Here is a 23,004-nt window from a genome sequence, read left to right on the forward strand (position 1 = left end):
CAAAATTTCACGTCCCCGTGACACACAACATCGAAGGGGTGGTGACTAGCGAAGAAGCTATTCGGAGGATTGCGGATTAGTGCAATCTCACTAGTATATCGAAAAGAGCTTGACCACACTAGGTGTGTGGAATTCTTGAGGATGTATGACCCTGACAAGGAGAGTGGGACATTGTTCTTGGCAAGCAGGGAAGGAACCAAGCAGGTGCAGGTCCCGCTTAGTAAGACCTTAGTGGAAAAGGCACTGGGATTGGAACCGAAGGTGGACAAGAGGCACAAAAGAGACGTCTATGCCATCATAGTAGCTAAGAGACGCGTTTCTATGAATTTGAAACTTACGAAACGTTTCTTACGAAACATTTCTGAGAGTAAAAAACGTGGGCGTTTTTTTTTTGTGGTTGAGTTGGAATTCAAAACATGGTTTTTTTTGACAAAAACTGTTGGGAAATGTTAAACATGATGATGATGATGTGTAATGACTCGTGAGGGCTCAAGATTTTGGACGAGAGATTGATTTCTTTGTGATTTTGTTTAGTTATCGGACTTGGTTAATCTAGTATCTATTCTTGTTTTGAGAGTTGAATATTATACGACTTAAGTCTCATTTATGAGTTATTTATGATATATTATGATTCATTCTCGATTTTGACATTTTGTCAGTTTGTTTTGAAATGAGAATCATGATGTTGCAACTTGACTCGGTCCATATTGTAGATAGGCTATTTACATGTTAATTTCAATTTTCTTTGTATAATATGTATGAATCATAATGTTTGAGTTCTAAACCATAGTATAGCTTTGTCCAAGGACTAACTTTGACATAAGTGATAAGTGAATAATGTATCATGGATATGTAACGTATTATTCTCAATTGACTCTATTATCACTCAAGCTCAATTGGCCATTCTTTGTTTGAGAGAGAGTTCCATAGAGGTTTAGAACCTCTTTCCCTAGTCAAAACTATTAAAAATCCCTACATAAAAAAACACATGTTTCTTATTTTACCCCCTCTTGAAAGAAACTTACGAAACACGTTTCTGACGTTTCGTTTCTAAATGTTTCTGACGTTTCTGGCTGCTATGTATGCCATGCTGGGGATAAAGAAGGAAAGTGTTCTAACAAATGATGGCATAAGCATTCAAGGCATCCCTGACGCGGAGATCACATTGCAAGCAAAGGTGAGCCACACCCTCTTCTCCAGCCTAAGGTACAATTTACTCATGCATAGAATTAGCGTGTCTGTGCTGGAGAGCGTGGCGGCACATTCACTACATGAAGTGGATTGGAATGGCTATGTCAAGAAGACCATCGATCAATCAGCCAGGACGTTAGCCCTTGGAAGTAAACCAGCAGGTGGAGTATCTCTAGCATCAAAGGAAACTAATAGGAAGAAGCCCTCGGCCAAGGCCGCATTCATAGGGTATGGAGGAGTCTTGACTGCCCTTATCCGAGAGGCTATAAAAGAGGCACAAGACGGAGAAGAAGGATCAGATGAAACGCCTGAAAAGTCACCTCCTCGTCACGACAAAGAACCATCAAGTGAGAGGACGATTAGTAAAGAAGAGGGAGAGCGAGAAGCTCAATCCAACAAATGGAAGGCGAAGACGCCTAAAAAAAAGGCAACGAAGAAGAAGTAGGAGGAAGAGAGAAAGAAAAAAGAGGAAGCGGACCTACTTAAAGTCAAGGCTAAGTCAAAAAGAACTGCGGAACAAGAAGAGGAGTTGAGAAGGAAAGAAGAGGAGGACCTGGCACAAGCTGTGCACATGTCCATTGAACAGTAGTGCAAGCAGGAGGAACTAGTAGCAATGAGTCCGCCTAGGTAGGACAGGCTGGGAACCAGTGCCCAAGCGGCAAAAGACTTGCCTCCATCCGTCCCTGAAGGAAAGGGCAAAGTTGCACTCTACCTGACCGCGCCTACCTTCTTGTCCACAACCCCAACCTTTCTGGCAACGCCAAGCACCCCAGCCACAGTGGATGCAAGCAACCTCATTGCATGGGTGCAGTTCTCAGGTACATACCCCAATGCCCACCTCAAGTGCGGAAACCCCAACTATAGGAGTGAAAAGATTGGGCGCCGCAAACGCTGAATCTCAACAGGGACCCAAGCGACCAAAGGTAGATGCTATCACCACGGAGCCGCAGGCGGCAGACTAGGACGAGCATGTCAGGGAGCTCTACGCTTAGTTGGAAAGGGCAAAGGAGGAGAAGAGAGCGGCAGCAGCGACATTGGAAACGGAAAGGGAAATGACAAATACCTCCCAGCTAGAAAAGATCTGCCAAGTGGCCCTGCAACACAAAAAAATCCATGCGTTGAAAGCAGAGCTAAGGGCCAAGGAAGACGACGAAGAACAGTGGCGAAAAAGACTGGAGAAAGAGAACCAGGAGCTGGTCGCAATGCGAAGGGAATACAAGCTCTTGGTTCTACAACAGGCGGAGCTCGAAGCACATGTGAGGAAACTTCAAGAGGGCATGAAAGAGCTTGCCGTGCTTGAAGCAGAGAGAGCACAAGGGCAAGAAGAATGGAAAAGAGAAAGCAAGAATCAGAGCCGAGAGAGAGCTCGCAGCAGAAGCCGCCTTTGACGCCCTTGCGGAACAGAGAGAAGAAGTAGAATGTGGAACATAACGACAAAGGGAAGAACGAGCAACACTAGAGGAGAAGATCGGGCACCTAACAGAAGAAAAAGAGGACCTTGTACAAAAATGGAAAAGGCAAGAGCCGGTGATAGTGGCACTGTCACAAAGGCAAAGCGAGGGCCTGGAAGAAATGAGAAAGAAGGCAAGGGAATGGGAAGCCGAGAGCGAGAAGCAAGTGAAGGATCTAGCGAGTCGCTTGGCCCTTGCAGAGAGAGGACGAATATTAGCAGAAGGCAGGGCAAAGGCCGCTCAAGCTAGCCTCGAAATCCAACAATGTGCCTTCCTCAACACAATCTTAGACGTCACAGTCCTTGAGGAGGAGAAGGCACTTGATGTGCTTAAAAGAAAACTAGAAATAGCCCAGAAGGTGATAAAAAAGAGTTGTGCTCCCAGGTCCAAGATGCAAGCCTCGACCCGATCGGTCAAGATCAGCAAGAGAAATGGTTAGGAGTAGGCTTGACACCAGAGGAGATTGACGCCTTGGAACTTCAGGAACGACAACCCCAGGAGGCAGGGGTAGGGTCAAGCCGTGAAGGAAAGCAACAAGATGAGGAGTGGATCCCACCACCCCCCTCACCACAACCAGAGCCCCCTCAAGAACAAGATGCCACAGCGGAAAGGAAGGCTGAAGAAAAAAAGAAGAGGGCCAGAATGCTAGATCAAGCACGCAAAAGAACTCAAGCACAACCACTTGCAGTTCCACAGGCGGCCATCCCACTAGAAAGGGAGTGCTTATCCATGAATTGGAATACAGAGCTGTCGGTATGGGAGCAGTGGGAAAATCGTCGTCAACCCTTCGACTTCACCTTCCGATATCCAGTGGGTTTGAGCAAAGTACTATCCACCGAAGCAGTAACGGAGGTAAGCACCATGGGAAAAAGACTTGGTGAAAGATGCCTCTCTGAAAGAGAGAAAAATCCAATAGTTTGGGGGATAGAATCCCCAGATTACTGGGAAAACAAGGTTGAGGAGGTACCCCACATGTTAAAAGGCTACAAATCCCAACCTAAGTGGAGGAGAAGAGTCTGGAACGGCAACGTGGGCGCGTGGATGTCGTTTTGTGGCTCCCTACCCTTCGAATGGAATAAGTCGACCTATCTACCATATCCTTGAAGGGTGGGAGTAGATTTTGACCCAGATATCCATGGCCGATACGACTTCCCGAGGATCTATAATGTCACCGCCACAAAACCAGAGGAGGCACTTGCCTTCTTAGAACAAGATCTATGGGACTCCATTGCCCATCTCCTAATGGAATTCTCCTCTTGCCCAGACCTCGCCTTTGTAACAATATGTAACTATATTAGATTACTTAGGACTCTCCTCAAGCAACCCCCCGCACTGGTAGAGTACCAACTTTCGCCGCTCTTTTTCGATATTAATGCGGAAATAGATGGGCGCACCATGACTCGGCTAATGTTGCGTGTTGCTTTACTCCCATCCTTTTGCATGGCCCTTCTTGAGGACATGAACGACAATCAATTTACCAAATGTAGCTATCCATTCTTGTCCACCACACCTCTCCACGTTAGAATAGGCCAAAAAGGGTATATGCTATGCAAGCACTTCCTTAACAAATCATTAAAGCCCCCAACCTCCCCATCCCACGCCCACGAACCCAGAAAATGAATCTGTCATCTTGTACTACTTCTCCAAATTCAAGAAACAGTTTATTCAAAAAAAAAAAAAACGCAAGCTGCACATCGATCACTGTCATTGCACCTAGGGGTTCTCAAGTTAGGTGCACTCGGTGGCCTTGGTCGGCCGGCTCCATTCCTAATCCCCTAGTCTCATTTTGCTCCCCCACTTCCCGCTTAGGGCACATCAAGGGCAGGACACACCCAAGGAGGTAACACTCGCCTATGGTTAGACCTGTCACCCTAAGTTCCATCCCACTAGCAGGCGCACAATGCATCCCTCGACAATGGCACACACCCACATGTAATGCACCTTTCTTTTCTTTCTAGGTACAATGGAAGGCCCCTCCTCCAGCTTCAGCGACCCTATCATCCATGCAATGTGCTCCCCATCTTATGAAACATCCTACCATGCCGGCCCAACAAACCAAGGGACAGACGCAACAACCCCAATCGAAAAGTGAATGAAGAAGCTCATTTCGAACAGTGCATAAGAAGGTCACCGCAGAGGGCTAGGTAATGGATCCATCCAACACAATTTTCAATTTCAATGCGAGATCCGCCCACGACCCTCTCTTCACGACTAGGGCTTAGTTGAACCTCAAGGGCCTTTCAGGTCCATAAATCCCTCCAAGACAAGGGATCATCTCCAACGCAATGGCCTTTCAGTTCCAAAAATCCCTCCAATAGGTCCATAAATCCCTCCCAGACAAGGGATCATCTCCAACTCAAGGGCCTCACAGTTCCATAAAATCCCTCCAACATACCTTCCAACTCGACTTGTACACATACTCAAAGAGCTACTTGGCTACTCCAGTAACAGAGTTCGACTCATCCCCCAACACGTGCCATGGGACTGTCACTCGGGTAGGAGGGGGGTAATGTTAACCCTCAAACGAACATGTGAACAAGATGGAAAATCGGAAAATCTAAAGCAAAAGATAGAGCCAAGGCAAAAGCGGAATGGAGAACAAAGGCACGCCAAGAAAAATCGGGAAATACAAGAAGTGTGAAAAAGTCCTAAATCAAGGAGAGGTGCTCAAGAAAAAGCACACGTCAATACTTTTGTAAAAGAGCATTGGAATATTTACAAGGCTTTCCAAATAGGTTTACTAAAGCCTTACATGGGATCAGGAACAAAGAAACCCATTATTGAAGATCTCTTGGAGGTTGAAGAAACAAAATAACTCATGAAAGTTGAACATATTTTGTTTTACAAGGATTAAACCATAATAAGTGGCCTTATGAGACACAAATTCTTGCCGAAATTCAAAGATTTAGCGGCAATAGATGCACAGTGGGTAGATGAAAGATTCATGTGGGATTTCCCCGATATTCTTTGATCATATGAAAAAGCTTGCTAGCTAAGGATAACTAAATAAAAGCTAGAGGGCTGTTATAATACAATAGAAAAAGAACGCGTATCCTTTTTAATATATTTGCATGGTCAGTTATTTCTATAATTTGTTTTTTAAATTTTTTTTTTAAAGGCACCTAAAAAAGTGCATTAGAGTTGGCCATTGATGAGTAGTCAACAGGAACCATTTAGAAAGGCAGGTTGACATCCGTATAGTAGATAGGCCATCTATGGTGAGGGGCCAAAGCTAAAAGAAAGTGAAAGTATGTCAATTGCAATGGGAGAAAGGTCTCCTCATAATCAATGCCCTACATTTATCTAAATCCTTGCACCACAAGGCAAGCCATGTACTTGTGACTTGTCTAAGGTTCCATCAACTTTTAGCTTCGTATGAAAGATCCGCTTTGTACCTATAACCTTGTTTTGACTCAGATAAATCTTAGTCCAGTCAATGCTCCCAAGCTCTTTTACCATGGCAAGTCACCAATCAAGATGCTTGAGGGCCTCTTGCTAACTTTTGGGCTCAAAATACGCAACATAACCTGTTGTGAAATGCAAATAAATCAATGGGTGTGAGCCTAGTAGAGTGCCTTGGACCGTTTGGGATGGAATCAAGCAGAGTGATCCGCGAAATTCCGCATGGCCTATTGGTATCAATGAGGTTACAGGTACTAGTTCCCTAGGAGGAGGTGTGTAGGAGTTGGAAGTAGTCCAGGCTCAGACAACAGTAGGAGGGAATATCCTTGTACCTCCATTCAGTACAGAAATTGCAGGTGGGCCTGAATTACCAAAATGCACTTGGCTGAGACTGCATCCTTTTGCAACTTTGAGTTGGTAGTGCACACAAAAAGTGATGCATACTGTTTGCTGTCCTTTTTGTCTTTGTGGTGCTCTCTTGTCTTGCTTGTAAGGTTGAAGTGGGTATGGAAACTGCTTTGATACTAAATGTAACCACTGCCCATGTGGCAGGGGCCAGAATCGTACTGGTAACTCCAAGTGGGTGCACGGTTGATACACACGTGCAAGGGAAGATATTGAGAGAGTGGAAGGAAGAAAGCTGATAGCCCAATCTGCTGTGGGTTGATTTCAAGACACTTACACATAAGTACATGTGTGTTTGAGGATTGAGCTAACAGATGCCAACTGGACGGATGTGCAAGAGTGGCTTTAAAATAGATAAAAATGTTGAATAAGCCTGGCCAACTTATGTAAAGTTGACTGAATCACTGATGCCAAATTTTAATCACTAAATTGAACATCTAAAGCTAGTTGCTTTGTCTAGAACTTTTGCCAAGTATATATACATGGTTTAGGAACCTTTCTGATCAGATGCCTTTTGACGCTACTGGGGAAATGCCACTATGCTACAGGTACAAAACACTTTCTTATTACATCAGCCCTTGTATATCCGGCCATCCTTGCTGTTTTGGGAGTCTGTTTTGCTGCTTTATGGGTGTTTAAATTTGAAAGTTGTTTCATGGTCTCTTTGATAGAGCACGTCTTGGGATAGTCTATGTTCTGATAGAGCACATGCTAATGTTTTGTGTTATTTTAATGATTGAAATGCAAAAACTTGACAGTGGGGCAGGGCTTCATGTTGGGCATCCAGAAGGATACACAGCGACTGATATTATTGCACGATATAAGCGTATGCAGGGGTATAATGTTCTTCATCCAATGGGTTGGGATGCATTTGGATTACCTGCAGAGCAATATGCTATTGAGGTAAATGATTTGATCTTCCTTTATCTGTGTAACTTTTGGCTGATGCTTTGGGATCCAATTGAAAGTTGCACATTTTTTGTTTGTCAGACAGGTACTCATCCTAAGCTAACAACACAAAAAAATATCAATCGATTCCGTAAACAGGTAGCTTCTCAAAACTCATCTGACACAATTTTCACTGTTCAAGGAACTTCCAAGTCCCGCTTATGTTTTGTGCATATGTTCTTGATCTGGGGACCCTTGTGTAAGGTGATGATACTATCCTGGATGATTGGAAGAAAAACATAAGTACCACAGAAATACTATTGGGAATGCTTATGTCACCCTAATAGATCTAAGTGCCTGGTTTCACACAATTTCATATGTCAGGCAGCTGTATAAAGATCTTGTCAGCTTGCCTAAATATGACTAGCATCCTTATAGTGGTTAGCCCAACCAGGAGACAACTTCACTGATGTGAGGCTTAGTTCCATGACCTTGATCTTGGTCAAGTGCTCGTTTTGCCAAATGCCTATATTGTGGGTCAGTTTAGGCTCATCAAGGCATTTCTTATTTTAAGCACTTTGGTAACATGCATCTGTATATATGGATGCACACATGATTTGGTTGAATTGTCTTTTTTAAGACGTAGGGCTTTTGTTTGAAGCAGCTTTTGTTGGTGTAATTTATAATGCATTATCGTGTTAGAATTTTGTCACCTCTACATTGTGAAACTGCAGCTAAAATCTCTAGGCTTTTCATACGACTGGCAAAGGGAGATTTCAACAACTGAGCCAGATTACTACAAGTGGACACAATGGATCTTTCTTCAGTTATTCAAACGGGGACTTGCTTACCAGGTATAAATCTCATGTTTGCATTCAAGATGCTTCTTCAGTCGCATTGCTGTAGTGATTTCCAGATACAGTGGATCAGTGGTCAACTTAATAACACACGACTGTTTGAATATAATTTTCCATGAAGCAATTTTTTTAAGGAGGTGGGCCTGAGTGTGCTGAAGTGTTACTGTGTGAATTGGCAAAAGCAGACTAGCCACAGGGCTAATGATATTGGTAGAAAATGCATTTTTCTACAGTTTTTGATCAATGCAATTGGAGCAAACAAATATAGCAAAAATAGGCTATCTTTAATTGCTTTTCCAATGGTAGGATTGCAAGCCAAGCATTCAACCAGGTCCTGTACTGATTCAGTATACAGCCAGATACAACATGTTGATATGCAATTTTGTGGTGGATTGTCTTTAAAACATGAGATTACAGGGTTTTCCTTTTCGGTGATTCAGGCAGAAGTTCCTGTCAATTGGTGCCCTGCGCTTGGCACAGTCTTGGCCAATGAAGAAGTGATTAATGGTTTAAGCGAACGTGGAGGTCATCCTGTGGTGCGGAAGGTGCATCTTTGTCTTCTTAGTGCTGTTTTTGTAATATCAATTTTTGTTTTCTCAAACATTCTTGCTAGGACTGACCTTCTTGCTGTAGACTGATTATGTTCTATATCATGTCTTTCTTTCAAGTTAGCCTATGCGACAGTGGATGCTGAAGATAACACAGTATGCAGACCGCTTGCTTGAGGACTTGGAGGAGCTTGACTGGCCAGAAAGCATCAAGGAAATGCAACGGAATTGGATTGGTAGGTCTGAAGGTGCTGAACTGGAGTTTCCTGTAAGAAACTCTGTAGATTCTGTCAGGCTAAGAGTATATACAACTCGACCAGACACTATTTGTGGTGCAACGTAAGTTAGAACAGAATGTAGGTCTTTTTGCTCATTTGATGCCTTGACAGAGCAAGGAACATTATGATTTTCTGCAGTTAGGTTACTTCCATTAGGGTTGATTTTTCTGACATATAATGTTTGCAGCTACTTAGTTGTTGCACCAGAGCACCCTTTGCTGGAGAGCTTGACAATCTCTGCTCAAAGAGAAGAGGTTTATGCCCTTTTTTGTCTTGCAATGTTATGCTTCACATGTATGATTGGAAGAGAAATTTGAAATATTGAGATTGTGTTCATGTTTTCGTGTTGTTGGGCAGGTGAGTAAATATGTTGAAGCTGCAGCAAGGAAAAGTGATCTGGAGAGAACAGAACTTCAGAAAGAAAAGACTGGAGTAAATACTGGAGCATATGCCATTAATCCTGCCACCAATGAGCCAATTCCTATCTGGGTAGCAGACTATGTCTTGGGAAGGTATGAGTTTTTGCATTTTCATTGACCATGAAACAAGTTAAAAGTTAATGTGTTATCTGATATTGATGGCTACTGGCTGAGTGATAACTAGGTTTCTACTTTTCTGATGGATTATATTCAGAACTGAAACAGTTTTATCTAGGACTGTGATTCACACGTAATAGTTGCATGTCCAAAGCGACATGCTAAAGCCATAAGGGAACTTACAAGATCCAGTTCTTTATCTTAACCAGGAAGCATTTGATTTGGTTATCCTGAGTAGATCTGTGTTTTGTTATGCTGCAAATTAAAAAGATGTCAGCCTTGGAAAAGAAGCTCTCTTCCCTCTACTTACTATGAAGATATGCTAGGGTTTGCACATGGAGACACTCGTACTAATGATTAAAACATAGTTAACATACATAAGAATGCAAAAGAAGGGAACAAGAATGTAATGAATGAATGAATGGAAAGAGTATGATATAGATGGAGCTCAAGAAGCAGAGGTCCAACAGTCACTATCTCTCATGGGAGCAAACTGAGGGAGTGTGTGGGAGAGTGTCATCCTTTGAGCATGGATCCAGAGTATAACAATACCACGAAATCTGTACTAAATGGAGCTGACTAGAGTTGAGGGTGGTGCCAGGCAGCAGTCTTGGGCCAGTTGGTGAAGTCTATGACTGAAAAATGATGATATATACATAGCAATCTCTAGGGCTGGAATGGTGAAACACAGTAGTGTACAGCCTGGCTGTGACAGCCTTTGAATGTGTATGAGTGATGTACATGATCATAAATCTGATGATGATGTGCAGGAGTGATGTCTGTGATGACAAATCTGATGATGTCAGATGGGGGTGCAAATTGAGCAAAATACAGATTTGCTGATGATGATGTCAGCAAACACAGCACCTCCAGCCAAAACTGCAGATCTGAATGTGGTCACCCAGCAGGTCACCAGGGCTGAAAATGATGTCGTCCAGCTGTCTAGAGTGAAGTTGATGCTGAAGAGGAGGTGCTGGCAGCAGTAGGAGGATGGTGTGCATGATGATGGTGACAGCTATGGGCACAAGGGATGAAGAGTGGTATGCACAGAGTCCTTTATAGAACATGTTAGAGCTATTTCTAAGGTGTCATACAACTGTCTAGAATGTTGTAAAAAATGGCTTAAATGCTCTCTGGGGGACTTTTTTAATGAATCAAAAAAGGAAAAGCAGAGAAAGTTTTGGTAGCTCAACACTTACAACCTTTTCCCTTCCATTGTGCATATTGGACATAAGTTCATGCCTCTATTAATCTCAAACAAGGAGTCTACATAGCCTTTGGATATTCCATCACCAAGTCTACATGATGTCGCAACCCTGATTTTCCTCTCTTTTATTGAGTTGTTTACTAACCAAGTCTGAATATACAGTAGCAGCCTTCTTTTCAACTACCTCATACATGGCCTGATCGGCCAAAAAATGGCCAAAGTCAAACATTAAAAGGCTTAAAAGCCTTTATTGGTCGGAAACGGCTGAATTGGAGGAAACAAGGGCCTTATGGCCCCCCCTTTTATATGTAAAAGGTCTTATTGGCTTGACCCTATTCAAATAACATGATTAACGGCCTTTTAGCCTCGTTCGAAGGCCTTATAGGCTGAAAACAATATTATGGTCCTTGTGGCCTCTACATAGGTTGTTTATCAGCTGTATTGGTTGAATTAAACGCAATAGGCCTTATGGCCTATGCTAATGGCTTTATTGGCCATGTAGTGCCCGAAATCAAGGCAAAAGGCCTTATATGGACCTTGTGCATGGCGGGTGGCTGCTGTAGTCCTACCAGGGAGAGGAATGGGCTGTTTGCTGTCTTGTAATCTATCTAATAGCCATCTAGGGACTATTTTAGCTTCCCGAATAGCAGCCCTTTCATCAGCCACTTCATAATTAGCAATGCCTTGATCAATGGGCTGAAAATCAAGCTTCTGTTCAGCATGTGTTTGCTGCTGTAAGCCCTCAATCGGTTGCTGAAATTGACCAAAATTAGTTTCACTTTGTTGAAATAAAGGCAACAAATTGTGTCCATAGGCTCCACATTGGGCTGATTTTTGCAGTCTAAAACCAACCTTCCTTCTTGGAATGGGTGGTGATAACCTGATTTAAGAGTTAATTACAGCAATAAATAAATGCAGATAAAATGAAATATACACTTTACCATAACATTCTTGGACAGTAGACACCCTGTTGGCCCCAAAATTGGCGCCCCTTGCGGTATTTCTTTAGCTTTCATTCAATTGGAAGGAGTACAACTTGAGATTCTTCAATCTCCTCCTACTAACCAATTGCTCTTGCTGTCATAAATGACCAGCAAGCCTTTTGGGTCATTTGCCCCTTGATTCACCAAGGACCTCTTCTCCAATTTAACCCTTGGCTGGCCAAATGCTGCCCCAAATCAATTTGGGATGGGCTGGGAACTAAAATCCCTTGATAATCTTCAATTATCAAGTGCTGATTTCAGTCCCTTGAGCCTTCAATCTTGGCACGAATCCCAAGGTGACTGCTAAACCCTAATTTCTGTTGTAAATTAGTGTTTACTGCAGAAATTACAGATTAGCCCACCAAAAATGGCTGAAATCTCCTCCGAATGGCTAAGAATTGCTGAGAATGGCTGAGCATAGGCTGAAGGAGATGAGAGAATGTTGTAGAGAGAGAAAATTCTGAGATTTGTCGCGACTGATCAAAATCAGCTGCTGCCCTGCTGTACTAGCCCCAAACAGATGCAGCAACAACAATAGGAGCATCAGAGACTATGATCTTCTGGAGAAAGTGCATCAGCAGCAATCGCCAGCTTCCCAAGGTCAAGAATATGCAATCTCCATCACCAAAATGGTCTTCAATGGCTGGGAAATGGCCCCAAAAGCTAGCAGTAACAGTCCAACACCTCTTTCCAACAGCTCCAAAATGAAAAAACGAGATTTCTCTCTCCCTTCAGCCCTATTTAGCCTTTCCCCCACTTGCATGGGAAAGTTTTGCCAAGTGGCAGCTTTCGTAATCCATTTTCAGCAATTTCCAGCCATTTAATTAATTTTCAGAATTAATTAATTCTGAAAATTAATTCAGCTCTTAATCCATGCCTAGAAAATTGACATTGCCCATCCAAAAATTAATTGACTAGGCCATTTGCAACCCAAAGTGGTCCCATGCATTAATTGACCAATTAATGGCCAATTAATGGTCCTAGGGGCAAACTGACACCAAAAATTCACCTAGAATCTAACAAGTGTAACTTGTTACAACTTTTGTCTCTGACACCCATCTTTTTCACAAGGTTCTTCGGCCTTTAACTGTGAAAAAGTAGCTTGCACCTCACATGTGCAACACATGTGCATCTTTTAATTATACATTTGATTCATCCTTTAATCAAATGTCAATTAAACATAAGCAAAGCATCAAATTTTTACGTCCTCGTGACAGCAGTCCATGAAGGGCAGACCAACATGTTTAGCGAATACTACATCTCTACTAACAAAAATTTTGTTGGAGTGTTGGTATAAGTGGTCCCTTTACTTTTTGTTTTTTTGCAAATAAAGTGTGGCTAATTATATTACTTCAGTAAAAACCTGAATACAAGGAAGGGTCCCTTTACTTTCTACACTATAACCAATAAAGATGCATTTGATAGCCTTGTCTTCTAGTTTGTCTTCTTGGTTGTGGCACCAAAGCATATGCCAAACAACCAAAGACACGAATACGGGACACCATTGGTTTTTGGCCATTCCAAGTCTCATAAGGCTTACATTCAGCCAACGCTTTAGTTGGGCTGCAATTTGGCACATACATTGTACACATGATAGCATGAAGCCAAAACTTTGGGGGTAGTTTATTGTGTGACAACATACAACGTGCCATTTCCATTAAAGTGCGATTTTTTCTTTCAGCCACATTGTTTTGTTGAGGTGTGTAAGATGTAGTACACTGATGGATAACGCCCCTTTCAGCCAAGGAGTTGAACTCCCGTGACATTATCCTTCCCCTTGATCGGTATGTGGTGTATTTAGCTCGCATCCACTGACATTTTCAGCTAAGACCAAGAATGTTTTAAAGCATGCAAACACTTCGGATTTGTTCTTCAAAGCATATGCCCAACAATGACGAGTCATGTCATCAATGAAGGTAACAAAGTACAAGCATCCTTCAATGGATTTGACACGCATGGGCCCACAAACATCACTATGCACAAGCTGTAATTTTTGATCAGCATGCATATAACCACCCTTGGGAAATGAAGCATGGTGCATTTTGCCAAGTATATAACTTTCACATACATTATGAGTAGGTACTTTCAATGGAGGGAGATTAAGCACCATATTTTTACTTTTTAGGCAAAGCAAATTGCTTAAATAAGATGACCAAACCGAGCATGCCATAACTTAGTGTCATCCACAATGGTTGCATCAATCTGTAATGTATCCTATGATGCTCTCCTCTCATGGAAATCAAGTTGACAGAATCCATTGTACAAAGTACCAGTGACAATTAGGGCATTCCCATCACTACAATCATAGACATTGCATCGATCCATGTGAAATTTAACCACAAAATCAGCAATGGTTGAAACTGAAAGCCAATAATTTTTTTAAAATACATGGCACATACAAGACCTTTTCAAGCATGGTAGTTTTCCCATTCACTGCAATAATAGAAATTTGACCAATGCCTTAAATTGCATGCGAAGCATTGTTTGCACATACAATGGATCCTCCCTTTCATACATTTGTATATGATACAAACAAGTCAGGAAAGGATGTTATGTGCTTAGAAGCTATTCTGTCAAAATACCATGTGCTACAAGTTTCAGCAACTAAAAGACCATGCTCATGTGAAGAAGGATCATATGAACAATGCACAACAAAGGCATAATATGGATCAATGTCTAAGCTTGCCAAATGTATGGTTGCATCCTTTGCATTTGCTGAATTTTCAGCAGCACTGATGTCCAATTGTTTCTTCTTTTCACTTGCTATTCTCTTTTTGCATTCTTCAATAGCATGCCTCTTCTTCTTGCATTAATTGCACCAATTTTTCTTAGCACCATTATCCTTGGTGCTTGAGGAGTCCATAGAAGAAGCTTCTTTGCCTTTTTCCTTTGAATTTGAGGGCTGCCATGACTTCCCTTTGGTTTGATGGCTAGCTACAAGTGCTTGATTATCCATACTTAAATTAGAGTGATTCAGCCTTAATTGCTCCTCTTGCAACAACAATGATACCGACACATCAAATGTGTAAGCATTAGTAACTCCTTTTGCAAGTAAATGGTGTGTAGTGACAAAACTTTGATAAGTATCAAGTAGACTAGCCAAGACTACAGATACAAGAGATGCATAAGAAATTATTTCATCAATATTAGCAAGTTGCTCCGTAATGTCCTTGACTCATGTAATGTATCCATCCACAGAATCACCTTCTGTCATATGCTCCATCTCAAGTTGCTTATGCAAATAGGCTACATGAGTCTCATTGAGCACTTGATACAATGAAGCAAGCTCATCCCAAGCATCCTTGGCCGTTGTGCATTGTGCATGACCGAATATATGAGATAACCTCTCTTGCACTAGAGTGCAATCAAAGCACGAGCTTGGGTATCATGCCCATTCCATTTCAATTGATCTGCTGTGGGAGGTGCAAGAAGTGCTAATCCATTGGTGATAGTGGATGAGCTAGAAGAACCTGTGACATTTTGTGTAACTGGTCTTGGAGGCCTAACTTCTAAACCATATACATAACCCCAAAGCTGCTTGGCAACAAGTACATACTTCATCATGTGTGCCCACATGGGATAATTAGTGCTAGCCAATTTATTATTTGTCTGAGTCCCCAAACATGTTGAGCAAATCATTTTACCCTACCATTGTTTTTAATTGAAATTTCTGATTTTGTGTAACCAACTTTTATCCTAAGTACAAATGTAGTTGCAACTTGCTGATTTTGAGGTCTTACAAGACCGAATGTGTGGAATAATTGTCATTTTCACTGACAAGGCAATCAAAGAAAGTGCCAGTGCATCTTTTGAGTCCCATTTCCTCTGATCCTTGGTAGGATGGAGAGGAGCGGCAGCAGTAGTAGTAGCACCAATACCACCACCAACAACACTAACCACCTGTCCTCGAGCGTTATGCTGAGGTGTCTGAGGTGCAAGACCTCCTGGTCGGTGCAAATCACTTGTAACATAGTTCCACAAGTCCTTCGCCACAAGAAGGTTATAGACTATAAAACTCCATAGTGGGTAGTTTGAGCCATCAAGTTTGTCCTCCTGAGTGAGGAAACCAAGGATGTTACTCTGATCATTATTCCCCTGACGTGCCATGCTATCAATGATAGACAAAAATCTGCAGCCAAATACTTCAATGCTGAAGTATAGAGTATACTCAGAGTAGCAAAATCCCCCACGGGATTAAGAAACAAGTACCAAACTGTCACACAAATGCCAAAGTGTGCACAATGCCACCCAAATCAGCACTCAGCCAGTAAATTACAGCACTACATTTCTGCACCACACCTGCCTTGAAATGTGTGTCTACAAAAGTACAATATATAGCAACTTAATACTGATTCTTACCAAAATTTATTGAATTTTCCCAAAATTCTCTACCCAATCTGACTGTAACAGCAATTAAATGTTGATTTACTGCTTGTTGCTTGCCTTGCAGTGCATGTCATGCAAAAACCCCAAATTTCTTTCTAAAATTTCAAAGAAATTGAAGAAATTTGTACCTTGCAATTGGAATATCTGCAGAAATATAGCCTTAGGATGCGTGTCAGTAGTGAACAACAGCTGAAATTTGCCTTGTGATGCGTGCCAGATCCAAAAATTTGAAAAGCCCCAAATTTTCTTGAGCCAATGTGGAAGAAATTGCGCAATGTCTATGAGTTTGGTATCAATTTGTGCAAAGGACCTCCACTCAGGCAAAAGCCCCAAATTTTTGGTGGGAATGTCCAAGAAATTGAGAAATTTCTTCAAATTGGTATTCAATTCGAACTCCAGGAGCAAAAATTAGCAAAAGCCCCAATTTTTTGGGCAGCACGAGCTGAGATTTGAGAAGAGGTGGCTGTTATAGACTGGAAATTCCAGAAATTTCGAGAAAAACCCAAATCTAAAAATTAGGGTTTCTGCACTTTTTAGGGTTTGTAGAAATTGGCGGAAGTATGAAAACTCATTTTTCCGAATATGTTGCAGATTACTCACAAACCTTGTTGGCCGAATGGGTTCACACAGCAGGTCATGGGATCTCTAAGATATCTTTCATTCCTCTCCTATTTATTGCATAGCCATTGTACCCTCGTCACTTGATGGAGCCTACGACCATATTTGTCTATTCCTAGTTTATCTATTACTTTGATTGCATATATTCACTATATTTACTATATTTTGAATCTATTTGTCTATTCCTAGTTAATCTATTACTTTACTTGCATATGTTTACTATAATTTGAACACAACCTAAGTTTTACAAAACTATTTCCTAAGTACAAACCCTCCCATTTCCAACTATATTGCAGCTTACACCCATGCCTTATTGTCCAGATGGGTGTATACAGCAGTTCATGGGATATCTCATCCATCGTTCATTCCTCTCCTGCTTATTGCATGGCCATTTTACCCATCTCATGACCACATTCCTCATGGATGGCCATGGGCTCATTAAGCCCTAGCCCTATCTCCTGCTTATTGCATAGCCATTTTACCCATCCCATGACCACATTCCACATGGATGGCCAGGGGCTGATCAAGCCCTAGCCCTATCTCATGCATCTCCTCCTCGCTGCAAGTGTTGCCTGTATACTCTTCTCTAACCATGTTGTGCAGTTCTTTCTGAACAGTTGGATATGCAGGCATGCCTAGGCTTTCGGTTTCACTTTGTAGTTAAGTTATAATCTCTAAGTCAGTTTACAGAACTCACTTTTTCCCTGTGCATCTAGATTTGTGCATTTGGCTGTTGGCTGTTAAGGTTGCTAAAATAGTGAAATACATCCTGTTGAACTCTTCCTCTGCCCACACACTGTAAGAAGCTGAAATGAAGCAGAAAGTTAGACAATTTGCACAGGCACACATGTTACAGGATTCAAAAGTAATTTTTAGCCATGGAGCTCACATATCCTTGTGATGGCAATGTGGTTTAGGTAGCATTTTGTTCTTGTCAGCCTTCTCCCAACAATGAAATGATCTTTACAAATACTAATCAAAAGGAAGCACCCTTTCTCAATGAGCTTATGTGGTTGTTTCCATGTCATCTGCCTCTTTTCCTTTGTGCACCAATGTTAAGGTATGAATCATCAGGCCTTAATTAATCTCAAGATATTGGTCAATTTTTTCGACATCGCCCTTCCTCAATGAGCTTATGGGATCGTTTCCATGGCATCTCCCTCTTTTCCTTAGCACACCAATGTTGAGATACCAAACATCAGGCCTTAATTAATCTCAAGATATTGGACACTTATATGTGGTTGTTTCCATGTCATCTCCCTCTTTTCCTTCATGCAGCAATGTTAAGATACCAAACATTAGGCCTAAATTAATCTCAAGATATTGGTCAATGTATTCGACAAAGCCCTTCCTCAATGAGCTTATGTGGTCGTTTCCATGTCATCTCCCTCTTTTCCTTCATGCATCACCATTAAGATGCCAAACATTAGGCCTTAATTAACCTCAAGATATTGGTCAATCTATTTGACATTAGTGCAGGCCCAGAAAGGAATTCATATTACATTCAACTAACTAAAACAAGACTCCAAAAGTTTCTATAGGATAAATGTGTAAGAGTGCAATGTTGTAGAAGCGAATGCACAGGCTGAGATGAAGAGTGGAACACAAAAAAGAGAAAGAAAGAAAGAAATATGTATTTAAGTCCCCAAAAAGCCAAATGGCCTATGAGACAGAAATGAGTACACCTTACTATGTCGTCTCAACTTGAGAACACCAATGAAAATGAAAAACAACTAGCTATGATGAAAGTATAGGCTGCCACCACGTACAAAATAATCTCTCAATTATCGTTCAACTGACCTATAGGATCCCACCATAATCAATATGACTCTCTAGAAACAATATACCCTCCTCAAAGCAAGAATATCTATCATGGGGTGTGCCAAAAGTGGATGCAATGATGGAAGCATGGAAAACTGCTATAATAGACTACTGAACACAAGAGAGAAAGAAAAGAGGAACACTGCACAAAGGAACTTAGAAGCAAAGAGATGCTCAGGAAATGGAATCCATATACCAAGGTATGAGACAGTACAAAACCAATGGGAGTCACTGGCTGTGAAGGCACTCACACCTGCTCCTCTCTGTTAGAATTTGTCAATTCTATGGACAGCGCCCAATGTAATTTGTGTGGTGTGGACACTTAGTAAAGTGTCAATGTAAGGTGTGTACACCTAGTGTCTTAGAAACTTAAAGTAGTGACACTAGGCTCTAGAGTAAAATAAACCTAACTCTAGTTAGTTGGTGGAAGGCTAGTTAGGTCAACCCTTGACCTAAACATAAGTTGTACTTTCACTCTATCTTTCATTCTAGCAAGTACACTCTTTTCTTTTTGCTTCAGCTCACTCTCTTGCTGTCATTGTCTCTTCTCTCTCTCTCCATAGCTGGCTGCAATTTTCCAACATTTGGTATTAGAGCAGCTCGTACGCGCGGATTCCATTCAGCCACCGTTAGCCGGTGCCATCCCGCCCAAGGTCCTACTGCTGCCAGCTTGGTTCTCAGCGGAAGAGTTTTCAGCTGCTGTGAGGTGCTGCGGAAGTGGAGGAGGAGCTAGCTGAGCCGTCTCGTCTACTCCAGATCTGTCCAGTTCAGCCATCAGCTCCAAATCTGTCCATTTGCTCCAGATCTGTCCAGCTCAGTCATCTGCTCCAGATTTGCCGTTTTCAGCCTGCGCACAGCCCTGCAAGCAGTCCAATGCGCAGTCCCACACGCAGCCCTGCACGGAATGATTTCATAAAACTTTAGGTTTGTCTAAAATTAGTAAATATATGTAATCAATATAATATGTTAACTAGGAATACACAAACAAAACATTGGCTAGTCTCAAACTTATAGCCAACTTTCATAAAAACTTTGAAAATACATTAAGAGACATTGGTCTCTAAATTAGATTGGAAAACATAAACATTGGGGAGTAATTTTTAAGGTTCATGAATCACAAAATACCACATTCATCAATCATGGCTAACCAATGAATCATGATGAATCATGATTCATGATCCAACAAAGCCATCTGCAAACAGGCACGATAATGTTCAAACCTCATACAACCCTGTCATCTTCAGAACCCTGGATTATTTATCATCTCTATCTGTTATGGAAATCACGGTTATCCTTATCATAAAAAAAGAGGTTAGATTGATCATTTTAGATTTAGGCTGTTAGAGTGGTTTCTTTCATGCAATATCCTGCCATTTGTTTTAGTAACATAGTTGTGAGCTGTACAAAAATGCTTTAATAATGTTTTATTAGTGTGAGGGCTCTTGCCAGGCTGATTTTTGAGGGTTGCATGTTTCAGAAGTTTGGTAACTGTGATTGCATGAGTTAAGAAGTTGAGTTACTGTAAATTTCGAGTTGTAATTTTTGTGGCCATACATGATACTCCTTAGTCAGGCTACTGTCGTGTCAACAAAATTTGTTATATGGTTACTTGAAATGAGCCTTACTGAGAAATTGTGTTCTGGCAGTTATGGCACTGGCGCAATTATGGCTGTTCCTGCCCATGACACTCGTGACTATGAATTTGCTAAAAAGTTCTCCCTACCCATCCGTATGGTTGTAGCTCCAAAAGCTGGCAAATCATGGGATGTCGAAGAGGCTTATATTGGTGAAGGAGTCATGATAAACTCTTCTTGGCAAGTAACGGGCCTTGATTTGAATGGGTTGATGAGTACTGAGGCTACCACAAAAGTTGTAGTTTGGCTGGAAGAGAGGGGTGCTGGTCAGCATCAGGTTGACATTACAAGTCTATACAAAATTTAAGGACTTACACCACTTATAATTACACTTGGTGCTTTATAAAAATTTTTCTAGGTGGATTTGTTAGCTAGTTCTTTCTGTTTTTATTTGTTTTGAATTTAAGGCACTTTAGTTTGAAGGGTAGCTTTTTCTGCAGGTTAATTATAAGTTACGGGACTGGCTTTTTGCTCGTCAGAGATACTGGGGCGAACCTTTTCCTGTAGTTTTTATGGAGGACACAGGTGAAGCAAAGGCAGTCCATGAAAATGACTTGCCGGTAAAACTTCCAGATATGGATGACTTCTCTCCTTCTGAAACAGGAGACCCACCTCTTTCCAAGGATGCAGATTGGGTATACATCTTTTTATTTGATTGCTACATGTTTATGTAGTAGCTTGTCAAGGAATATGTTTCTTAAGCATTTTGGTTGCTTTGGAGAACTTGAAGCTAGCTTTTTGCGACAAAGGAAAATCTCAGTATTAAGGTAACACATTGTTGGTAGGACATGGTTCCAAACTAAAATCAAGCAGAGTACACCTTGCTGCATGTATTGATTTGTGTTTAAGATCATAGCAGCAAAAACCTAGATGGATAAGTATAGAAGAACCTAGGTCCAAGTATAAGAAATCTCAATAATCTAGGATATATTTGGAATAATCAAAACTAATGTAGGATGCACTTGGAATAATCAAAACTAAGTGACAACATGTGAAATCTATTGGCCGTGTTATGAAGTGGTGTGCATGTCATGAACATCTGTGGCTTTACAACTTTGGGGTATTTGGCCTTTCAACAATGTGCTGAAATGTATGCAAGCATTGCCAGGATCTCCTACAAGGTATTAAGAATTTGCAAGGGTTGTCTATGTTGTAGAGTTGGAATGTTTGGAAGGAGTGTCCGTGTTGGCTACACTTCGCCTTATAGCAACTTGCTCCTGTCATCTCAGAGAAAAAAGTTGGGCTTCCAACCCTTTGCTGTAGTAGCATCTTTAGAGGTGGATTTGATGAATCAGTGTACTATGACACATATGCCTCTTGGTCTCTCAGTCCTCACATATATCTAGCTTCTTCATCACATCTCAATACTTATATCACTCCTTAGAGCTTCTTCTGTATAAAGTGGCAACTTCCCCTAATTTCCATACTCCTCCCATTTTCCATACCTATAGGCAGATTGCAAGAGATTTCCATGTGATTGCGTGTATCTAGATTGGGCTTTTTGACATGGATGGATTTGATCTAATGATTCTTTGAATCATTGTTGGAATATTGGGGTCGTTTCAGGTTTCTACAGCAAATAATCTAATGTTTTAGCAAATCTCATATGAGCCTTACACAGGTGAAAACAAGAGATTCTGAAACCGGAAAACCTGCAAGAAGAGAAACTAATACCATGCCACAATGGGCAGGCTCCTGCTGGTAAGCATGCTCCCATGCTTTTTATGTGTCTCCATGTCTCCCTCCACGTGACATATGTATGAAGCTACTGTGCTGTTGTTTGAAAACTATAAAGAGCCGATTTGCACCTATTTCTGATTGGCTGGAAGATCTTTCATTGATTCGTGTATCTAAATGATGTGGCCTCTGCTATTCAGGTATTATCTAAGATTTATGGATCCAAATAATAAGGAGTGCTTGGTTGATGCTCAGAAAGAAAGGTAGGGCAACTTTTGATAGTTAATGCGTTGTTTTTCTCAGTTAAAGCCCTTTTCAATGCTCTAAATTATGTGTTGAGCAGGTACTGGGGTCCTGTGGACCTTTATGTTGGGGGTGCTGAACATTCTGTTCTACACTTGTTATATGCACGGTTTTGGCACAAGGTAATATCTACATGGTTCCCTTAATTGCAAACATGTGTCGTATTCTCATAATGGATAAGTAGAATCTATGCCACATTTTCCAGCCTTCCAGCTGGCTCAATTGTGTTTGACAATAGTGAGAGAGAGACTTGACTTTAGGGCAAATGCTCATTATGTTGATGTCAGTGAGTACAACAATATTAAACTTGTTTTTCTTCTCCAATGAAACTAAAAATCTATGTTTGAGTACCTTGAAAAACCCTTCCCGAGGTTAAAACATAAATTTAAACCCTGTATAGATACAATAGAAAGTCTAATACAAGCGGGCTGTAAATGGAAGGTGCTTGAATCCCAAGTACGAAGGAAAGCATCTTTCTTCCTGCTCATGTGCTGAGAGTCACTTTGTAATGTCTCTTGTCTCCCATGGGGTGTATGGATGATTTGTGTCCAAAATCTAGATTCTATGGCTTGATCTTATCTCATTGTCCAAATGAATCAAGTGATAATTCTGGCAACCAGAGGCCATATGTGACCATACCCCTCTGTCCGCCTCGTTTGTAAGAAATTTGACATAGGTAATAAGAAAGTTCTGGCCTTGAAAATTGTTGTATTCACATGTTGGCCCTTTGTAATTGACCCAAGTTACTGTCCCCCAAGTCACTATCATGGTCTCAATAGTGCTGTGCAAGACCATATTGAGGGCCCTCTTGGGCCTTGG

The 23,004-nt window shown here is 41.4% G+C and overlaps 1 protein-coding gene across 3 annotated transcripts in view; it reads left to right on the forward strand.

The window, feature by feature from the left end:
- EMB2369 (tRNA synthetase class I (I, L, M and V) family protein) overlaps positions 1-23,004 on the forward strand; it is a 65,221-nt gene that overhangs the window by 26,714 nt on the left and 15,503 nt on the right. Inside the window, exons 2-13 of one of the 3 annotated variants that reach the window (XM_087700148.1) lie at positions 7,208-7,352; positions 7,440-7,496; positions 8,072-8,191; positions 8,635-8,739; positions 8,867-9,081; positions 9,208-9,274; positions 9,378-9,532; positions 20,218-20,482; positions 20,646-20,840; positions 21,827-21,906; positions 22,083-22,145; positions 22,226-22,307. In XM_087700148.1, coding sequence (XP_087556274.1) covers positions 7,208-7,352; positions 7,440-7,496; positions 8,072-8,191; positions 8,635-8,739; positions 8,867-9,081; positions 9,208-9,274; positions 9,378-9,532; positions 20,218-20,482; positions 20,646-20,840; positions 21,827-21,906; positions 22,083-22,145; positions 22,226-22,307 — 1,549 coding nt within the window. Of the gene's footprint in view, positions 1-7,207; positions 7,353-7,439; positions 7,497-8,071; positions 8,192-8,634; positions 8,740-8,862; positions 9,082-9,207; positions 9,275-9,377; positions 9,533-20,217; positions 20,483-20,645; positions 20,841-21,826; positions 21,907-22,082; positions 22,146-22,225; positions 22,308-23,004 lie in introns of those variants that run through there. The other 2 variants (XM_087700149.1, XM_087700150.1) reach the window with 2 other exon arrangements.

Source organism: Lygodium microphyllum, chromosome 19 (assembly GCF_053477565.2).
Source record: "Lygodium microphyllum isolate KBCC chromosome 19, Lygodium_microphyllum_v1.1.10, whole genome shotgun sequence".
NCBI classification, from domain to species: domain Eukaryota; kingdom Viridiplantae; phylum Streptophyta; class Polypodiopsida; order Schizaeales; family Lygodiaceae; genus Lygodium; species Lygodium microphyllum.